This window comes from Xyrauchen texanus, chromosome 50, assembly GCF_025860055.1.
Source record: "Xyrauchen texanus isolate HMW12.3.18 chromosome 50, RBS_HiC_50CHRs, whole genome shotgun sequence".
Classification (NCBI taxonomy): domain Eukaryota; kingdom Metazoa; phylum Chordata; class Actinopteri; order Cypriniformes; family Catostomidae; genus Xyrauchen; species Xyrauchen texanus.
This window is the reverse complement of record NC_068325.1, coordinates 15,266,299-15,286,425: the sequence shown is the minus strand read 5'-3', so window position 1 is coordinate 15,286,425 and position 20,127 is coordinate 15,266,299. Positions and strand designations below refer to the sequence as shown.

Here is a 20,127-nt window from a genome sequence, read left to right as displayed (position 1 = left end):
CATTCTGCATTGGCCGGCCTGATGCAGATTATTTAAAACAATAATGTTGGCAGATACCGATAATGTTGGTGCATCCTACAGGAACACATTTATTTTTTCGTGCTCTTTAGAAATTGTCTTCAACCTTATCTTGTCACTGAACTGTAGGACAATGTGCAACCAAAAAAAATAAAAAGATAAATTAAAAGCAAAAACATAAATCGAATGCCCCCTGATTTTTCCAAAAGAGCAATTAATCAATGTATGAATTCTTGCATTGACCAGAAATGAACTAGAATTCTTGATTGTGTCATTTATGACTGTCTACCTTTGTAACCTCTCGAACACATATTTGTTACACACATGTACATTATTTCCAGTTAAATCTCAATCCCTCTGTGGAAAACGCTGAAATGTGTTAAAACAAATAGCCGCTAATGATACTTTTCAACCATCCTCAGCCGATATCACAAAAAATGTGTTACATTCTGCCGCATAATTAATTCTTGATTGAGCCCTGAAGCAGTTCAACACGCCTACCAATATTACGCATTCGGTTTTTTCCCTCAATCTGCTGAGTTATTTTTTTATGCATATCCATTCACAATATTAAGTCTATATTTTTCTCTTCGCATTTGCCCTCGATAAAAAGCTAAATAATAATGAATCATTTCATAAATAATGGGTTTAGGGGCTTATCGAGCGCGAAGTGGCCGCCACTGCGCTCTTATCTCGCCTGGCCACATTGCGCCCGTGTTCCGTTCCCCATACTGAGAGGCGCACACTGGACGTGATGTGGAATTATATAGACCTCACTTCCAGTTCCACACAGCACTTCAGTGCATCTAAAACCTCAGACATGGATGACCCTCCACAAAATGGCTCCATGCACACATTAACATCCACCGCAACCCGACGACGGTAAGACGCGTATACAGCTGTTTCTGCGCTGAACTGATTAATACGAAACATAATTAGCGTTTCATTATGCGAGACGATTAATGTAAGGTCAGTTATCATTTATTATTTGTTCGTCTGTGAGATCGGTCCAATAGCGAATAGGCCCTTGAGCCTGAATGAAGCAGGTATCGATTTGGCATTTGTTTCATAATTAAAAGGGCGTTTTAGAAATTCTCTTGTTTTTTATTTTAACTGAGGTTGGGAAATTCGATTGGATTTTTCACACAAAGGCTCTTGGCTGCTCTTTTCCGTTTTACGACCTAAACCTAGTGGAAAAATAATAGCCACCATAACTCCACCAATATAGTATCACCCATGTAGGCCAACCATTTATAGCTCGAACTTTAATTAAGATTCATTTTGGTGGGGTTATCCGTTCCTAATATATTTAAAATGTACATTTGTTTTCTTTTTAGGTTGTTTACTTTTCCTTCACGTGTGGGTAATTCGTCATATTTGAGAGTGCTGTAAATAATGCTCATTTGCAATATCGAGTTTCACTGTTAAAAATGGCTATTTTCTATATTATTGTATTTACACACAATATAAAAACTAAGCAAGACATGAAGTGTCATATGCAATTGGCTTCTTCTGAGAATGAACAGCATCACATAAATATTCAAATGTATTATTTGCTCTCTATACTCTCTATACATGCGTTGGGAAACACATTGAATGTTAATGAAAATGCGTAACTATTAAAAACAATAATAAATAATGGGAAATGTGAGATTCAAGGACATTTTAGATATAATTACAAAGCCTTAAATATAGGGCTGTCTTAAAAATATGCCAATATATATTCATAAAAAATAATATTTTAATATTATTTAAATATTTATTATAAAAATGATTTGGAGCCAGTTTTATAATGTAGATTAAAACATACTACATCAATTGTTATTAAGAATAATAGTAATAATAACAACAACGTGTATATATTTTTAATTTATTTAATTTATTTTAATTAGGCTAATCTGAGGCGGTGTTACCGAATAAGGCCTGTAATAATTATGAACCGTTCAGGTTATATTCTGTTATAAATGTAGAACAGTGTTAGCAGAAGATAAGCTTTTTCCCAACTAAGACCCCGGTATGACATGCTTATCTCCAGATACCACAACCAGAATGTCAATGTGACAGGCCAAGGTCAGGTCAAAGAAACACATACACACACAAATAGAAAGAAAGTACTAATTCGACCCTAAACCGTTTGATTTGAGCTCCAATGTCCGATAAATAATTACGTCTTTACATTCAGGCTATAGCTGGTGCTGGGTGAGAATATGATGTGCTTTCTTATGGCTTCCTTCTTATTCTATCTAGCAAACCTGTCTAGGATTGACCCGATTGGAGCAGTACAGTACCAGTGTGTATTATGCATGGCTTATTTTAAGATTGCCATTGCGCAATGAAAAACTGTTATAACTTTGGTTGTCAGATGCACAGGCCTGTTTGATGACTTGACATATAACAGTTAGCCTATATGAGAGACACCCGTCACACTTAGTGCTGTCATAAATCTGCATTACTGTACTGTCAGTGTTTCCAGTCACGCATGCACAGAAAGGACCCGCATCGCTCCATCAAAATAGCGTGCCATTTGAAATGTACTTTTTTCTCTTTTTCTTTTTTACAGGTGACCTCCAAGGATAATCGAATTGGGTATTACACGTTTTTATTGGATAGTATTTTATATCTGCGCCTTGTTCAGGATTTGGAAAACAGTTTTTCGAATCCACAATAAAGAATGATGGAAAAACTGAAATCCGAGAAATTTCCGCTCAGTCCGAGCATGGATGCCTTGGAATCGCCCCCGCGCGACACCAACTCGACTTCCTCCTCAGGTTTGGCATCTGTGGAGGAGGGAGATGCATGCGGGAAACAGGAAGGCACGAAGCCCACGCAGATAGGACAGCATCACCTCCCCGAGGAGCGCTGTAACGGGACTCTCATCCTTAATGGCGTTACCAAAGAAACGCCTTATCATGCCACAGAGCTAAAAAAGGAAGTGCCGGTGATCGAGCTGTCCAGGAGAGGAGGGACCGTGGATATAAAAGGCAGAGAGCTCAAGGCTGACGGCAGCCATAAGGTGCAGACCACAGAGCTGTGCAGACCACCTATTCCTCTGACACTGCCTCCCAGGGACCCGCTGAGCGAAACTCGAATGGTGCAGTTGAGCCCGCCCGCTTTCCCTCTCCCGGCCCGAGCGATGCTCTACAGCAACATGGCGCAACCGCTCGCCGCTATTAACAGGTGACATATACATTTCGATTTGATTTAACATTTTGGCTTTAGTAGTTTAAAATATATATATATATATTTTTTATTTATTTAATGTGACTATAAATAAGATGCATTTATAAAGTAATGACACTATTTAAAAATACTTAAATCATTCTTATATAAAAAAAAAACGTGCATGACAATATTCGTAAGATCTTGAATTCTCAATTCGTCATTTTTAAACGTTCTTACACTAGCATCTTTAAATTGAACTGTGAATATTTTATGATTTATGAATGATTCATATAGCCTATTATAACGACATCAGCACCCAAAGGTAACTTTATACATACGTTTATATATATAAAAAGATTTTAAATCTTTATAGAAAGTTATTTTTTTTTTTTAGAAATAGCCCATTGTTACCTACGAATATTTACCTTTTATATAAAAATAGGATTGTCATCTTTTCATCTTTTTTTTTTTATAGCTACACCATCCCGTTTTATCTAATCTTATTTCTTTTTAAGTATTATTTACTCATTTCATTGACAAATAAATACATGTTAAGATCTTAAATATGTCTTACGACATTTATAACAGATAAATACAAATAAACTGCGTAAGGTTTTACCTTCAAGTGCATTTTTCAGATTGAATGTTTATTTAATAATTTTCCATATCACATTTAACGAACAGTCTATTTGTTTTTCCTCAGTGGTTTTGCTGGAGAAGCGGATCAGTATGGCATGTATCCCAGCAGTCGAGTGAAACGCAGACCTGTGCCGTATGAGGTCGAAATCAGCGACGGTAAAAGCATTTTATATATTTTTTAGAAGTATGGTAAGCCACTCTTTGGCTGTGCTTTTCCCTCTCTTTTCTGTTTTTAAATTTCAACTTCATTCTTCCTTTTGGAATTGGAATCCTACACTAAACAAGTCCGATATGGCAGGATAATGATGTTGTATTGCAAAATGTCACGTTCCAAAGGAGAACAGAGCATACAAAATCGAAACGATGCATTTAAAAGGAACGAAGTAACCAATGACGACGACAACGTCGGGACGTTTTTAATCCACCGATTTACATTATTAGGCACCTAATAATTAAATAATGAATAATGCAATAACTGCACTTCAGTATGCTACACAAACAGTTTTTCTTGGAAATCATTTTTGTTCTGGAAGTAAATGGCACATCAGTTATAATTGGAAATAGATCAGTACTAATAATAAAATGAATAGCAGAGTTGGCTTATTCTTTAATCAAAACATCATTGCATATAATCCAATTATGCCCCTTTAATTTATTTTTGCATTAGATAGATTCTCAGAAATCATACTGGATTGAATAGAAATGCAAGGCATTTCTCTTAAAATAAAATACAACTGAAGACAAAATTATGTTGAGAATCAAAGGAGAATATAAGAAAAAGAAAACAGGCATGAAGAGAGAGGGGGAGTGGGTATAGTTTCCAGTAGGAACCAGCCCAAAAATCACAGTGTATGCACAGCAGAGATAGCTGCCAGTTGCCTATAAAAATGGAAATATGACACAATGTGTTTGGCTGCAAGGTGCAGGATTCTAATTAGTCTAAGATGCAATATGTTCTTATACGATATAGAATTATGAACAGCATTGTGTCATTTTTTAAGTCTGCTGCCAATGAGCATCAAAGGTAACATTGCCCTCCCCACTGTTTTAAGGCAAATTTCTTACAAAAATAAATAAATAAATAAAAAGCTTAAAATGATTCCTTAACTCAAGAGGTTAGGAATCCATTTAAATAAGTGTAATTATATGAAGTCACTGGAGCATCAGGCAAAGTGAAGCATTGATAGCCTCGTTCCAACAGAGCTGTCTTTGATGAGAAATGGCCCTGAATAATTGAATGTAAAATGCCATCGATAATAGAAAGGTTAATTAATTCTTGGTTAAATACGAGGAGATCAAGAGCTAATATATCAATGAGAAGTGAGTGAACACCTTAGGTGTGTTCACAAGGAAACCTATGTTGAAGCACTCAACCATGAATGTTGCACAGTGCATTTAGAACAAATGGAAACCAAGTGGTCTGAAGTAGACTGCAAATTGTGAGTTAAAATGGATGAAATAGCTGAATTTCTTTGGAAATATACTGATTATATTTCCTCTGCTTTCACAGGGTCGCAGCCCAAAATTGTGCGACGGATTTTCACGAATAGCCGCGAACGTTGGCGGCAGCAGAATGTGAACGGCGCCTTCGCAGAGCTCCGCAAACTCATCCCCACCCACCCGCCCGACAAGAAGCTAAGCAAGAACGAGATCCTACGGCTAGCCATGAAGTACATCAACTTCCTGGCCAAGCTCCTCAACGACCAAGACGACATGGTGGATGGCGAGGCACCCACTCGGACCACCCGAGATGGGCAAGATGCGACCCTGGTGCGAGACAACCTCCTTCAGGAGATGTTAAGCCCCAACTCTAGCTGTGGAAGCCTGCTGGACGGAGACGCCAGTCCGGAGAGCTTTACCGAAGACCAAGACTCATCAGTGGAATCCAGACCTTCAGCAAGGGGACTACATAACTCCAGCCACCCCCTGGACGGAAACGCCCAACGATGACTGAGTTAGCATTGATGGAGAATCAATGGACAGAACTTTGGAGTAAAAGCCCAGAATTGAGAGGGTGGAGTGCTCCATGGACCTAACATATTTTATTTTCATGTTGTGTGCAAGCATATTCTTACTTATGACTTTCTGTTAAGCTGTTCTCTTCATGCTTTTGACACCTAGAAGCCCTCCGTGGTGAAACACACAGTGGTACAGAGGGAAAATGCCTGGTAGCTTTTGGTCCTTGGTTATTTAGGGTGGACAGAAATCGTCGCTCACCACCTGGAAGCGTAAAGAAAACAGAAGATTGAAGGGATATTCTGAATGGTACCTTGTCTTGCATTCCAACTCTCATCTCATCAGGTACATTGGGTAAGGAGGACATTGGAAACAGCTAGACATGCCCGCTTCGACTCCCTCCCCCAATTCACAATGTTACATTCATTGATTAAGTGTTTTGTCACTTTATTTGACTTGTATGAACTTGATCTGCTTTTTAGCAGAGGATTGAGTAACCAGTCTTGGTACCTTTAAGTATTTTATTGGGTATTAAAGGAACAAACAAACAGAAAAAAAAATGTTATTTTAATGTGATATTTAGTAGAGAGACCTTTGTTGGAAGGTGAAAATCTATCTATGAATATATGCAATGTTATATCTCACAAACATTTTATATAAAAACCCACAAAAATAAAAAAACAACAAATCTGAAAATGTGTGTCGTGAATATTTTTTTAATTTGAAAGCTAACACACCCTAAAATACAGAGGTAAATACTGGTAAATCGGGACACTTTAACCTAATCATTATGTGTATATTCTTCAATTATTAAAAATAATATTGACCCTTTAATAAAAAGGTTTTGAAGCGATGTGGGCAGGTGGGCTTCATTACATTTATCTATGATTGGGAAGGTTACTGTTAATAAAATGAATTGTATTCCAAAATTCAACTAACTGCAACATTCACTCCCTGTAGATGTCCCTCTCTCTCTTATTTCAAACAATTTGCGAGCACAGCGAAGTCCTTCATTTGGAATAGAAAGTGTCCCAGATTACATTTCAGTAAATTACATAGGCCTAGCCCATCTTTGTCAATTGGCCTACCCAAGATTTTGTTTTATTACAATGCGTTCAGTCTCAGACATTTGGCTCATTGGTCGCTTCCACCTGAGAGAACCCCTCCCTGGTTGAACAAGAAGTTCTTGCCCCTATTTTACCACTGCAAAGCCTTTCTGTCAATCTAACCAGAGAAGTGAGGGGGGTTACTACACTCGGTGACCTATATGAGAGTGCAGTGTTGAGATCCTTTACAAATTTGGTTCAACATTTTGAGATTCCCAGATCTCAGTTTTTAGGTACCTACAACTGCGCCACTTGCTCTGTACTATTTTTGGGAATACAATACACCCCCCTAAAGCGGCAGATACTGTGAGAGTGGTAATTACTGCTTTTGGAAAAGTTCATGAGGCATCAGTGTATTACTCCCTGCTAATTCAGAGTCTGGGGGATGAAGCCTCAACCACTCTCAAGAGATTATGGGAGAAAGATTTAAAGATTTTTTTGGTATTGGAGGAGGGAGAGTGGGCTAGGATTCTAAAAAATGTCAAGTTTTATTGGACCCCTTTTAGATTGTATGGTCTTGGTCTTAAAAACACACCAACCTGCTGGCGATGCCAATCAGAGGATGGAGACCTAACTCATGTCTTTTGAGGGCGTGTTGAGATCTAGGAGTTTTGGTTAAAGGTTCAGAGTCTGGTGTGTAATGTATAAGGCAACTGGGTATCATTTTGCCCCAGACTGTGTATTTTGGGTGATGGGGCAGTCATCGACATTGAAAATAGACACATAAAGAGTTGGGTCTTAACCAGTGTCAATATCACCAGGCAGATAATTTTAAGGGGCTGGAGCAGCCTCTTTTCAGGAGTGGTGCTCAGAGAGGGGAAGGGTGGTGGCCTTTGAGGAGGGGTCATTTAGAGGAATGGGGAGGTACAGTGTGTTTGTTGAGAAATGGGGTAGGTATATGCCATTTATGGATGGGTGATAATTGATAATATACTTGTATTAGTTTTTATTTATTGTGCATGTGTGTCTGTATAATTTGCGACCACTGGGATGTTGTTGGGGCCACGGTGGGATTGGGGATTGGGAGGGGGAAGGGTAATAGTGGGGGTTAAGATTGATACTGTGTATATACGTTTTGTTTTTCTGTGTTCATTTATGTGAATCAATAAATAATTGTTAATCTGAAAAGATTCAAATCAATTTAAGATCAGTTGACAGAATTTGTGGTATAATGTTTATTACCACAAAACAATTTAGACTCGTCCCTCATTTACTTCAGGTACAGTAGGGCATTAACAATGGAACTGAATGGGGCCAGTTAATAAACATTAAAATACACACTGTTTAAGAAGTGTAGCCTCAAGACGAAAACATTATATTTGTTAACATGATTTTGGTGTTATAAAATCAGGGATTTACTGCCATTACTGCATTTTACCAGACTGCAGGGTTTAATGGTGTTGAGTTGTCATGACAACATGGTTGAAATATTGGATTAAACTTTAAACAAATAAGATGAGCAAGGGATTTTATCCGACTAAAATCATGTCAACACAGATAATGTGGATAATTTGGTGGCTACACTTCTTAAACGGTGTGTATTTTAATGTTTATCAACTGGCCCCATTCACTTCCATTGTAAGTGTCTTACTGTAACCGCAATTTTTTCTTTTCTTTTAAATAAGTGATGTACAAGTCAAAATAATTTTTTGTGGTAATAAACATTATGCCCCAAATGGTGTCAATAGAGCTTAACTTGTATTGAACCCAGAACATTCCTTAAAGTTCATCCTAAACTAGTATGGAATGTAATTCACATTGCAATTGGGATGATATTTTAAAAACAACGGCAACGTCAAATTACCAGAAAGTGTCCTACTTTATCATTCACCTTTTTCTTCAGATATAGGTAGAGCATTTTAACATTACATTTAACAATCGTGTTTTGACAGATTAGTTAAAAATTAGCTTTTGTGAACATGCAAACAATTTTTGTTGGTCTCTAAAGGCTTGGACAAGGGCAGAACTTTCTGTTGCTATGACAAACAAAGGTAGAGTAGGAAAAATATTTCCAGCATAGCATGGAATTAAGTGTGAAAAACATCTGCTGACAGGGAATAAAAATAAAATAAAAATCAAGGTTCGTCAACTTTGATTTGCTAGTCTGTAATGCCCACTGGATCGTGATTACATTTGTTATTCTATTTTTCTGCTTTTTGAATGATTCAAACGTCTCCTTTGGTCAAAATTCGACATTTTATATATCAATGCATATATACTGAATATATATATACACACACCAAACCAAGTTTGGAAGAAAATCTGTAGTCTTTCACTGAATTCAAGCATGCAAGTAATGTAGAATTGCACACATCACTTTGCAAAGCATACTAACAGAAACCTAAAATGGCTCAATACATCAGTACTCATCACAAACTACCTTGTGCAAAGTGTCAAATGCTTTACTTGTCACAGCTCAGAATCAGAACAGGACTCAAAAGCAATACACGGAGACAGGCAGGAAAGATTAAACAAACTAAGAACTTTACTACAGATCGTCAACAGGTGTTCAGTCAGCAAAGGTGAACAAATCAGGCAAGGAAAAGGCAGACAGGAATCAGGAACAGGCAAGGTCAAAACCAGGAAAACAGGAACAAAGGTGGAACGCAAAGACTGAGTAGGTTATTTGACGATCTGGCAGAGAACAAAAGGAATAGGCCGGTGTGTCTGTGTGTATATATATATAAGGAGTGGTGATTAGGAAATGAGGGACAGGTGTTCAGGTAGGTGGTGAGATCAGGTGATGCAGGGAGCAGGAAAACTGGGGTTACTGCAATGTAGGGGGAGTGGCAGGATCTGAAATGACAGAGGGACAGAGTTAATGACATGAAGAGACGGGGTATATGGAATGACGGACAAGGTGATGAAATGACTATCTGGTCCTGGACATTGTGACATTACTAATTTCATGACTTATAAACTATGTTTATGCAAATTAATTTAATCTGAATCAGCTGCATGAAATGTCAAATAATGATGATTGATTTTGTATAATAATACTGCATCATGCATTATAGTGTGTTGTATGTTCTTCTCATGCATTCTTCTAAGTTTTTCTTCTGTTTTTAACAGGTTGGGACCAACAGGCTGAGATAGCTCAACTCTTCTCCCTTGTCCTTGGCTTTGGAGACAACAGTCAGTGCCATCAAGCCATTGTTGTTGTGGTCAGACAGGCACTACAGCAAAACACTCCTTGGTGCTGCAGAATATTTTATATATATATATATATATATATATATATATATATATATATATATATATATATATATATATATATATATATATATATATATATATATATATATATATATATAAACTGTCTTTTAACTGTTTGATGCTCCACTATCTTGACCAGCTGGTTGCAGACTTAAATTTGACCAAGCTGATAATGACTTTTTATACTTGTGCCACTTTATGTTAACCTTATTGTTGTAATGTTAATGGACTGTTGAAAGAAAGCTATTAATGTAATTTTTAAAGATTTGTTAACAGAAATGGAATGAATTGAGATTATGGTTAATTGAGAATGAAAATATACTTATGCTTTCTCTATGAAACACGCATCCTTTTTTTTTGTTTGTCTGTATATAGTTAGAATAAATAGAAGGTAGTAAAATATGAAACTATGACATGCAAAGTACACCTGAGTTGTTATAAATTCACAAAAACGGCAGAAAATACTGATATGGTCCTTTCAAACACCTTATACACAGCTTGAAACACATTACCTACACATTGGGTTGTTGCAACCCAACAAACAATTATCACTACCCATACAATGGGTTAGACAATCAACACAGAGTTGGGTTGGTTGTATGGTCAAAATAACCCACGGTTGGGTTTGTCCATATTTGACCCAGCCTTGGGGTGCAAAACAACCCAAATTGGGTTATTTTCAACCCAACATTTGAAATATTTCAGAAAAGGCTTATTTTAAGATTTAGAGGGTATGAGGCGTCAGGGTGGTTGTTAAGCAGGTTGTTATTATGGGTGTCTGAATCCTGAGAATATGGGGCTGAATGGCTGATAAGGATCAAAGCCAATGAAAAAGTCATTGGTCAATCTATTGGCCACAAGGGGCCTGAGAGGGACTGTGAAAAACCGATGCAAGGGCAGTTCCCAGACCAATCACTGATCCAGACCAACATACATAAACAACCTTGCCAAGTCTCCTTCATACTATCATCAAAACAATGCATAATGTGTACTGGAATACTGACTAGAATATTTGCAGTCTGTAATTCCTCTTTTACATCAAGAGGAAGTAGCATACAACTGCAGAAACACTGTTTACACTCTCAATGCTGTTCTCATTTAGTATGAGGATGGAAAGCTTGACTTTGTCCATGAGAGAGAGAAATAGTGCGAGAGTGGCAGACAAAGTGGTTGAATGGATGAAATATTTTGAAAGCATTGTTCCATAATAGTAACTAACACTAGAGAGCTGAAGAATGTAGCCCCAAGAAAAAAACCACACTCTTATATCGGGATTTAGATCTGATTTTGGATCATTAAAGGAGTTCTAAGGCCAATGTCATATGGTCATTAAACAGTTTAAGGTAATTTTAAGCAAAAACTGATTGGCACACATAGATTTTTGGCCATTACCTCAATTTCACGTTTAACGGGTTAAAACCTTTACAGCTGTTCTTAGCGGCTCATTCAGAAAGTGTTTTGCACATGATTGTTTACATTTTGACAGCAAAAGAAGATTATTACATTTCATTGTCTCATCTTGATGTCCCATATTTGAATGTATGCGAGAACACACAAGAGATTTGAGAAACACTACGGATGGGAAGACTTTGAGCAAATAATGATTTACATTTTGGTTTGTTCCTCACACATTATATGCCTATAGAAGACTTGGAATGTAGCTCATGAGTAGAAAGGACTAATGTTCTGAAATTGTTATGGTGCTTGTGTGTCATTTTTGGAGCTCAACAGCCCCTGCATCGCCATTTACGTTCATTGTTTGGGAAAGAGCAACAGAGACATTCTGCAAAATCACTACTTTTGTGTACTGTGGTAGAAAGAAAATATTACAGGTTTCGGCCACATTCACACTAATCTGTTTTTGTTTGAAAACATACTTTTGTTCCCAAATGTCAAAGTATTCAAAAGTATGTGGTATTGGAGAGAATTTTCTCAAAACGCACCATTTTCAATGGTGGAAAATATAATTTTAGTGTGGATTAGAAGCATAAGCTTGGCAAAACACTTTCAAACAAAAATGCATAAGTGTGTGGTGAGCAGTGTAATCTTATTACAAAATAATGTGATTGTAATTTGATTATTTTTTAGTCCAAAAGAGTAGCACGCTACATTTGAAATTCTTGTAATCAGATTACAATTACTGATTTTCAATAAAAGCAATTACTTTTAAGTACATTTCTTGGACTACAATGAGCAAAGAGGAAATAAAGACATTATTTTGAATTTGCTGAGCGGAAATATACAATTTTCTATGAAAGTAACTTAAAAGTAAAGTAATTATTAATGTGATTACTTTTTGATGAAGTATAAATAAAATAATCTCTTATAGGAATAATTACAGTTTATAATTACAGTTTTAGGGAGGTAGCCCAATTATTAATTTGTAGTGAATTACACTTTTTAGGCAATTTACCCAACAGTGGCAGTGAGTAAATTAATTTACATTTTTAGGTGAACAATTGCTTTAAAACCATGTGGTGCAATCCATTCTCAAGTGTAAATAAGATACATTACAGGTCTTAATCAAAAGGAACTGTTAGAAACAACTATTAACATTTACTATTCTTTACGTTGACATTAACATCTTGTTACCTAATTAGGTAAAACCCACTCCAAACTATTCACTTGTGGACATCAAGTTGTATGCTGCTCAATTAGAATTCCATTTTGTGCATTAAAGATCACTCAGATTTTCAATGCCGTCTGCTTCCCATTCAAGCCATGAATGACATGACTGTGTATCTCATCTGAGATTAAACACCATCAACCCCCCACCCCACCCCCACACACATACACTCTAATTCTATTAAGTGCTTGTATTCCTCTCAAATGCCAATGCTCTCCTGTTGAAACAGTGGGCTGGTATTATGGATTCAATCAAAGGCTTTTTGACTGGATTGACAGCATCTCTTCCCTTTTTAATTTACTTTGGTGTAGACAGCATTCCCATTTTTCCCACCAGTGGCCCAAACCAGAGACTAAAAAAAAAAAAGGGACACAAAGCTCAAACCTTGATCAAAGGAGTACCATCAGAACAAAGGACATGCTTGCCAACCGATAAAAAGCACCATTACCCTGAGATAACTAGACAAGGGGGCGAGGATTCAATTAAGAGGCCCCTCCCTACATGATATGGATGGGCCGAAGCTGTCCCAGTGAACCTGCCAGAGGTCTGGTTCTCAGAGCTGGGATGAGACAGTGGAAAGAGCCTCCACTGGTGTCCCTCATGGCTATCTACCACACCATCGGCAGAAGCAGCTCCCTTGGGGAGAGTGTGGGGAGTTAATGAGTGGGCTGGGCGGTTTTCTGGTTATAAAGCAGTGCTAATTTTCTGGAGGGACAAAGCTCCTTGCTATGGGCTCAGAAACGCTCCTATGTCCCTCGGGTTCAAAGGGGGCGGATTTTACTCTCTGTCCTGCTCCACCCCTATTTTTCTGCTTTGGTCTGTTAATCAAGCCCTTCACCTCAAGAGTGGTCTCTGTTTAACACCCAATCTTATGTGTATTCATCTTTTGGGGTTTCATAATGAGAGGACGTAAATGGTTGGGGGTGGGATATTTTAGGCAGGAAGTGAACAGTCAGTTCTTGATTTCATGTGTTGGAAGCAGGAAAAATGGGCAAGTGTAAGGATCTGAGCGACTTTGAGAAGGGCCAATTGGGATGGCTAGACGACTGGGTCAGAACTTCTCCAAAATGGCAGGTATTGTGGGGGTATGCAGTGGTTGGTACCTGCCAAAAGTGGTCCAAGAAGTGGGCACGCAAGCTCAATGATGCGTGTGGGGAGCGAAGGTTAGCCCATCTGGTCCGATACCACAGAAGAGCTATTGTAGCACAAATAGCTGAATAACTTAATGCTGGCCATGATTGAAAGGTATCAGAACACACAGTGCAGTGCATCGCAACTTGCTGCGTATGGCACGTGAGCACATTAGCGTCAGAACTGGACCATGGAGTAAATGTAAGAAGGTGGCCTGATCTGATGAATCACGATTTCTTTTAGATCCTGTGGACAGCCGGGAAACAATTGGCAGCAGGATGCACCTAGGGAAGAAGGGAGGCCGGCAGAGGCAATGTGATGCTCTGGACAATGTTCTGCTGGGAAACCTTGGATCCTGGCATTCATGTGGATGTTACTTTGACACGTACAACCTACCTAAGATTGTTGCAGACCACGTACATACCTTCATTGGCAACGGTATTCCTTGATGGCAGTGGCCTTTGCCACATGCCACACTGCAAAAATTGTTCAGGAATGGTTTGAGGAACATGACAAAGAGTTCAAGGTGTTGACTTGGCCTCCAAATTCTCCAGATCTCAATCCGATTGAGTATCTATGGGACATGCTGGAGCAACAAGTCCGATCCATGGAGGCCCCAACTCTCAACTTACAGGACTTAAAGGATCTGCCGCTAAAGTATTGGTGCCAGGTATCACAGGACACCTTCAGAGGTCTTGTGGAGTCCATGCCTCGATGGGTCAGAACTGTTTTGGTGGCACGAGGGGGACAACACAATATTAGGCAGGTGGTTTTAATGTTGTTGTTGATCTGTGTAAGTTTAGAAACAATAACATTGTACATTGCAAAACATTCAGACATATGCAAATATAGTAGTTTGAGAGTGTAGGGAGACCAATTCGATGGAAGTAGATGGTCGCTGCAAAGCTCTTTTGCCGCATTCCGTTTCCCTTCAGCATCATGGACAGTGTCATTTTTCCACAAGGAATTACGCTATTAAATACAATTTAATTGAAATAACACAGACTGATGGCTTCAACTGAAGTATATACCAATGGTTAATAACATTGGAGCTCAATGTAGGTCTGTTTTAAAAGGTTTTTAAGTTCTCGTTGGGCTATGAAGAAAATTAATGAAAGTTTTACTTCTGGAACAATGCACTCTACACCACAGCATTGTTGAATAACTGATTCTGATTGTTTGACAGAGGGTGTCAATTTTCTATAATTACACTGCTATCAAGTAGTTCTTGGTTCAACTACAAGACAGCTTGGAACCTGGGAGTGGTGGTAGATGGCCATCTTAACTTCACTGCCCACATCTCATCAACCGCATGGTCTTGCAGGTTCATGCTTTACAGCATCAGGAAAATCAGACCTTTCCTATTTTAATATGCTGCACAGCTCCTGGTCCAAGCTCTGGTCATTTCAAGACTGGACTACTGCAATGCTCAGTTGGCTGGCCTCCCAGCTAGCATGATTAAGTGACTGCAGATGGTCCAGAATGCAGAAGCGCATCTGGTCTTCAATAAGCCAAAGAGGGCTCACGTCATCCCATCTTGATTTCACTCCACTGGTTACCTGTAGCTGCCTGCATATCAATTGATTCTGGCCTTTAGGACAGCCAGTGGAACAGCACCATCTTACTTCAATTCACTCCTCCAGGTCTATGTCTCAACTCGCTCTCTGCTGTCAGTGAACGAGCAGCAACTGGTGGTCCCGTTGCATAGAGGCACAAAGTCCATTTCGTGATCATTAACTTTCTCTATTCCTCTGTGGTGGAATGAGCTCCCAACCTCCGCACGATCTGCTGATCACAACATTCAAGAACCAGCTGAAAACACATCTATTCCTCAAGCACTTAACCAATCCACACTAAATGCACTTAATACTTAACTACATATAAAAAATATATATATTTATTGACGCGACTACTACCCCTGGAGTCACGAGTTCGAATCCAGGGTGTGCTGAGTGACTTCAGTCAGGTCTCCTAGGAAACCAAACAGTGGCCACATTACTAATGTAGGTGTGTATTCATTTTCAATAAATCAATAGTCCATACAATTATTCCTTACATGTACCATTATGTTCTTTCAGAGCTTGTTTTACTTTAGCTAAACTGTAACTCCCTTGGGAGCAAAGTAGCACTGACAGGCTTAATGTGTCTATCAAGCCTTCAATGATCTATTACTCATTGAAAACCATGGAATGCTGATAACAGACAAATTACTTAATCTTTGCAGAGATCTCTCTCATGATAGACAGCTTAGGGAAGCTTAGGGAACATCTTTTTTTTAAACTGCAAGGTGGAAGATAACTTACTCCACCGGATTAATGTAACTCCCATCATCTCTTGAGGATAAAATAAAATGATTTAAGAAATAAATTAATATTTATGTTACTGATGTGATATTTGACATCACAGGGATAAAAATGGATGGATATCAACTGAAAGATTTGAGATCTTTTAGAAAATCAGCGATTATTATTTCCCCAACCATCATGCCTTTGCTATTGTTCTGACATGGTTAAACATGATGTGGTGGGTAAATGATTTACCTGACATGCACAGATCTACTCTGGTTGCTGTATTTACCTCCATGTTAAGATAACTGTTTCCTGGTTAGAATATATCAGGGATGCAGGTGCTCATTTGAGGAGTGGATACATCTAGAGATTGCAACGCAAGTGACTGCTTAAGGAAATTACCGTCCATTTGAGAAATAAATATGGGGAAATCAATCACTGTGCTTCACTGGGTTCTGCTCACACTGGGACTAGTTGCGGCTCAAGTAGGTATGATTCTTTTCAATGCTTTGAGAAATACATTTGCAACAATAATAAAAAACCATTACAGTAAAGTGCAATCCTGAGCTCATTTTCATTTGTTTGAGATGGTTTAACTTACAGTTTTTTGTCTTCTCTGTGGCATCTGTCTCTCAGATAAGGTGGAGCGTGCTTTGCCAAACTGGCTTACAGGAATCATCGCTGTTTCCATCTTCCTCTTTCTTCTCTTCATCACCTTCCTCGTAAACAAAGCCTGGTGTGAAACTCCAAGGTAGTCCATCCTATCCTAAAAGATTTAGATTCGATAATAAAACCTGAAACAGATCTTCCTAATTGAATGGAAATAAAAACGTGGTAACACTTTATTATAACTTTTCTAGTAAGTGATTAACAAACATTAAAACATCAAACATCGCCAAATGAATTTGTGGCAACACTTTACAATAAGGTTCTACTTGTTAACATTAGTAAATGCATTAGATAACATGGTACAATGGAAATATCATAATTGAATTTATGAAAATACAATATTCACCATTGTTAGTTCATAATGCAATAACTAATGTTAACATGTTACTGTAAACTGTGTTATGCACCAAGAAAAATGTCATAACTGTATATCTATACGAAGCGAATAAAGCTATTAAAATATTTTAATAAAACATTTCAAGACATTTCTAAGTACTTGAATGCAAACATTATATAATGTAATCATGTTGGTTAATGTTGTCAAAGTACTTATAAACACTTAAACATATATAGTTTATAACTAATGATAGTTTATTAAGCAAATAGCCTCTGGAATCAGGTTTGTGTAACTAAAGTCTGTTTTATTGTTGACTAAAGCGAACCAGAAGCAGTGATACCTAATGAATACGCCATGACTAATGGATCGCCCACCAACGAGACAAGTCTTGATGCAGTCAGGTAATAACTCCTCAACAATGCCATTAATAAGAGTTTATAAAGCTTTAAGGCACTATTCTAAAGCTTTGACTGGTTCAATAGTCTAGACACATAACTGAGAAAATGTCTTATCTGAGCTGTATGTTTTATGACATGATTTGATGTTAAACTCTCACTAATTTGTCCAAGATTACAATGTTTAATTAAAAACAAATCATTTCAGTAAATCAAATTACTTTCATACTGAAAATGCTGAAAATTAGTAACCATTTCTTTTGAAACGGGTTTCTCTATTAAACACTAGAATTTGAAATGCTTGTTTTTCAGGAGCAGTGAGTGCACTGAAGCGTACGAGAATGTCATCGTTCACCAAACTGATGAAAAAGTAACTGTAATGTAATTGAGGAAATATCTACACTACAATCAGCACCCTATGAACCGTGTTTGCTGCTGTTACCTGTTGAAAATATTTTGCTGACATAGCCTAACTTGTACCAAAGGTTAGCACTGTTTTTGTTTTGTAGACTAACTGCAACTTTAAACATTAACTGTAGTTAATTCTAGAAATAATTTGTTGTACTTCTGCATATTCATGTAAAATTCAGAAATGTGTTTTCTAAGTCTCTTTATAATAAAAATCAATATAAGCTAATAAAGACATGGCTGGTATTGGATTTGTTCTGCATTAAAACTGAGATCTGAATTCAGTCATTGTTTTCTCACCCCTGTGTTGTTTTAACCCTATATGACTTTCTTTTTTTCCTTAACACAAAGGGAGAAATTGTGATGTCATATAATAGCAGTTCATTGTGACCACCTCTTAAAGCTTCAAAAGAACACAAAAGTATCATTCAGAAGTCTAATAAATTATTCCATGAAACTCATGATTGTTATGAGCGTACACAAGTCTGGTTGTTGAGAAGGTTTGGTGAGAAACAAACTAAATCGAATGTATTATTTAGTGAAAATGTTTACATACCGTTGATCACCTGTACACATTCATGATGGTGCAGAAGAGCAACAGTTCATGCAGCCCCATCGTGACATTGGGGCGTTCAAATGAAAACTGGTTTTGTTTATCTAAAAACAGGTCCGCTGCAGTGATAGCGACAACAGGACACAACACAGCTGCACAAAAAACAGAGAACAGAACTTACTAAATATGTCTGAAGAGTTTTAGTCGTAGAATTTATGCATTTCTATGCCCAGCCTTATTTCATTGGAAGTTTTTGGACCGGTGCCAGTTCACAGTGGACAGAGTTACTCGCACAATGCCAAAAATAGGAAACAAGTTATGGATAGAATGTTCTGTTGCTCGTAACTGCTGGTTAAGATAAAAACTCTGATTACCATTGAAAATATGCCTTTTATCACCCGTCGTTTGCAGTCAGGTCAGGACACGGTGTGACTGTGTCTGCCTGTAGCCTCCTCTAGGTTTCTGTTTGATTTCCGAATACGCCATTCAAACAAATAAGGCTGGGCATAGAAATGCATCAATTCTTCAACTACAAACTCTCCAGGCATGTTTAGTAAGTTGGGGAGGACCTGTTTTTAGATACACAAAAAGTGTTTCCGCTTGAACGCCCCAATGTGGTGAGGGTGCTGCGTGAACTGTAGCTCTTGGGCGTTAATATTTTCACTAAATAATTCAATAGACTTCAGTTTGTTTCTCACCAAACCTTATTGTATGCTTTCATAACAATCATTAGTCTCATGGAATAATATATTTGACTTCTGAATTATACTTCAGTGTTATTTTAAAGCTTGAAGAGGTGGTATGGGGGCTTGGTAGACGCTGACTACCACACCTGGAGTCGCAAGTTCTAATCCAGGGCGTGCTGAGTGACTCCAGTCAGGCTTCCTAAGCAACCAATTGGCCCGGTTGCTAGGGTTGGTAGACACATTGGGTCAACCTCCTCGTGGTCGCTATAATGTGGTTCTCACTCTCTGTGGGGCACGTGGCAAGTTGTGTGTGGATGCCGCTGAGAATAGCATGAGCCTCCACACATGCTAGTTCTCCGCAGTAACGCGCTCAACAAGCCACGTGATAAAATGCGCGGATTGACACTGAGGCAACTGAGATTCCTCCTCCGCCACCTGGATTGAGGCAAGTCACTACGCCACCACGAGGATTTGGAGCGTATTAGGAATTGGGCATTCCAAATTGGGGAAAAAGGGGAGAAAAAAAAAAAACATTTTCTTTTTCTTAACACAAATGGATAAATTGTGTATATCTGTGCTAATGGTTAAGAATCATATAGGATTAAAATAACACTGACGTGAGTAAACAATGATTGAATTAAAATTTTTGGGTGAACAAATCATTTAAATAGTTCTAAAAACACACTATTACAGGCAAAGATTTCCTTAATTTTTTCAATTAAACTTTTCACCCAAATTCTTATGATGATAATTCAATTAATAAAAAAAAAAAACATGAGAAAAGAACATACTTAAGTTGAACCCCATTGCATTTCATTTTATAATCACAATTTAGAAGTAAAAAAACTACTAAAACGAAAATAAATATTTTTCTGACACTTCAGATAAATTGTACTTCTCCAAAATAAAGACACAGACTATAATGACCACATCACTT

General features: G+C 37.8%; 2 protein-coding genes across 3 annotated transcripts; both read left to right on the top strand.

The window, feature by feature from the left end:
* Positions 1-807: 807 nt before the first annotated feature.
* Positions 808-10,073, top strand: tal1 (T-cell acute lymphocytic leukemia 1). Of its 2 annotated transcripts, XR_007970152.1 has the most exons (5): positions 808-900; positions 2,579-3,195; positions 3,884-3,975; positions 5,330-6,129; positions 9,954-10,073. XR_007970152.1 is itself a non-coding variant. In XM_052124201.1 (4 exons), exons 2-4 carry the CDS (start codon positions 2,690-2,692, stop codon positions 5,767-5,769), a joined length of 1,038 nt encoding a protein of 345 aa, XP_051980161.1. In that variant the 5' UTR covers positions 808-900; positions 2,579-2,689; the 3' UTR covers positions 5,770-6,437. The 2 variants fall into 2 exon arrangements, 1 of the variants encoding a protein (XP_051980161.1); XM_052124201.1 differs by lacking the exon at positions 9,954-10,073 and having other exon boundaries at positions 5,330-6,437.
* Positions 10,074-16,417: 6,344 nt separating this feature from the next.
* On the top strand, positions 16,418-18,181 carry pdzk1ip1 (PDZK1 interacting protein 1). Its single transcript, XM_052124504.1, has 4 exons — positions 16,418-16,631; positions 16,779-16,893; positions 17,469-17,549; positions 17,856-18,181. Exons 1-4 carry the CDS (start codon positions 16,565-16,567, stop codon positions 17,926-17,928), a joined length of 336 nt encoding a protein of 111 aa, XP_051980464.1. The 5' UTR covers positions 16,418-16,564; the 3' UTR covers positions 17,929-18,181.
* The last annotated feature ends 1,946 nt before the right edge of the window (positions 18,182-20,127 follow it).

Bases quoted from the DNA above. Each gene is read 5' to 3' on its own strand.
- tal1 (XM_052124201.1), top strand. From the start codon at position 2,690: ATGATGGAAAAACTGAAATCCGAGAAATTTCCGCTCAGTCCGAGCATG. The intron at 3,196-3,883 runs GTGACATATACA...GTTTTTCCTCAG, and splicing joins CCGCTCGCCGCTATTAACAG to TGGTTTTGCTGGAGAAGCGG. The intron at 3,976-5,329 runs GTAAAAGCATTT...CTGCTTTCACAG, and splicing joins TGAGGTCGAAATCAGCGACG to GGTCGCAGCCCAAAATTGTG.
- pdzk1ip1 (XM_052124504.1), top strand. From the start codon at position 16,565: ATGGGGAAATCAATCACTGTGCTTCACTGGGTTCTGCTCACACTGGGA. The intron at 16,894-17,468 runs GTAGTCCATCCT...TGTTGACTAAAG, and splicing joins GCCTGGTGTGAAACTCCAAG to CGAACCAGAAGCAGTGATAC. The intron at 17,550-17,855 runs GTAATAACTCCT...CTTGTTTTTCAG, and splicing joins ACAAGTCTTGATGCAGTCAG to GAGCAGTGAGTGCACTGAAG.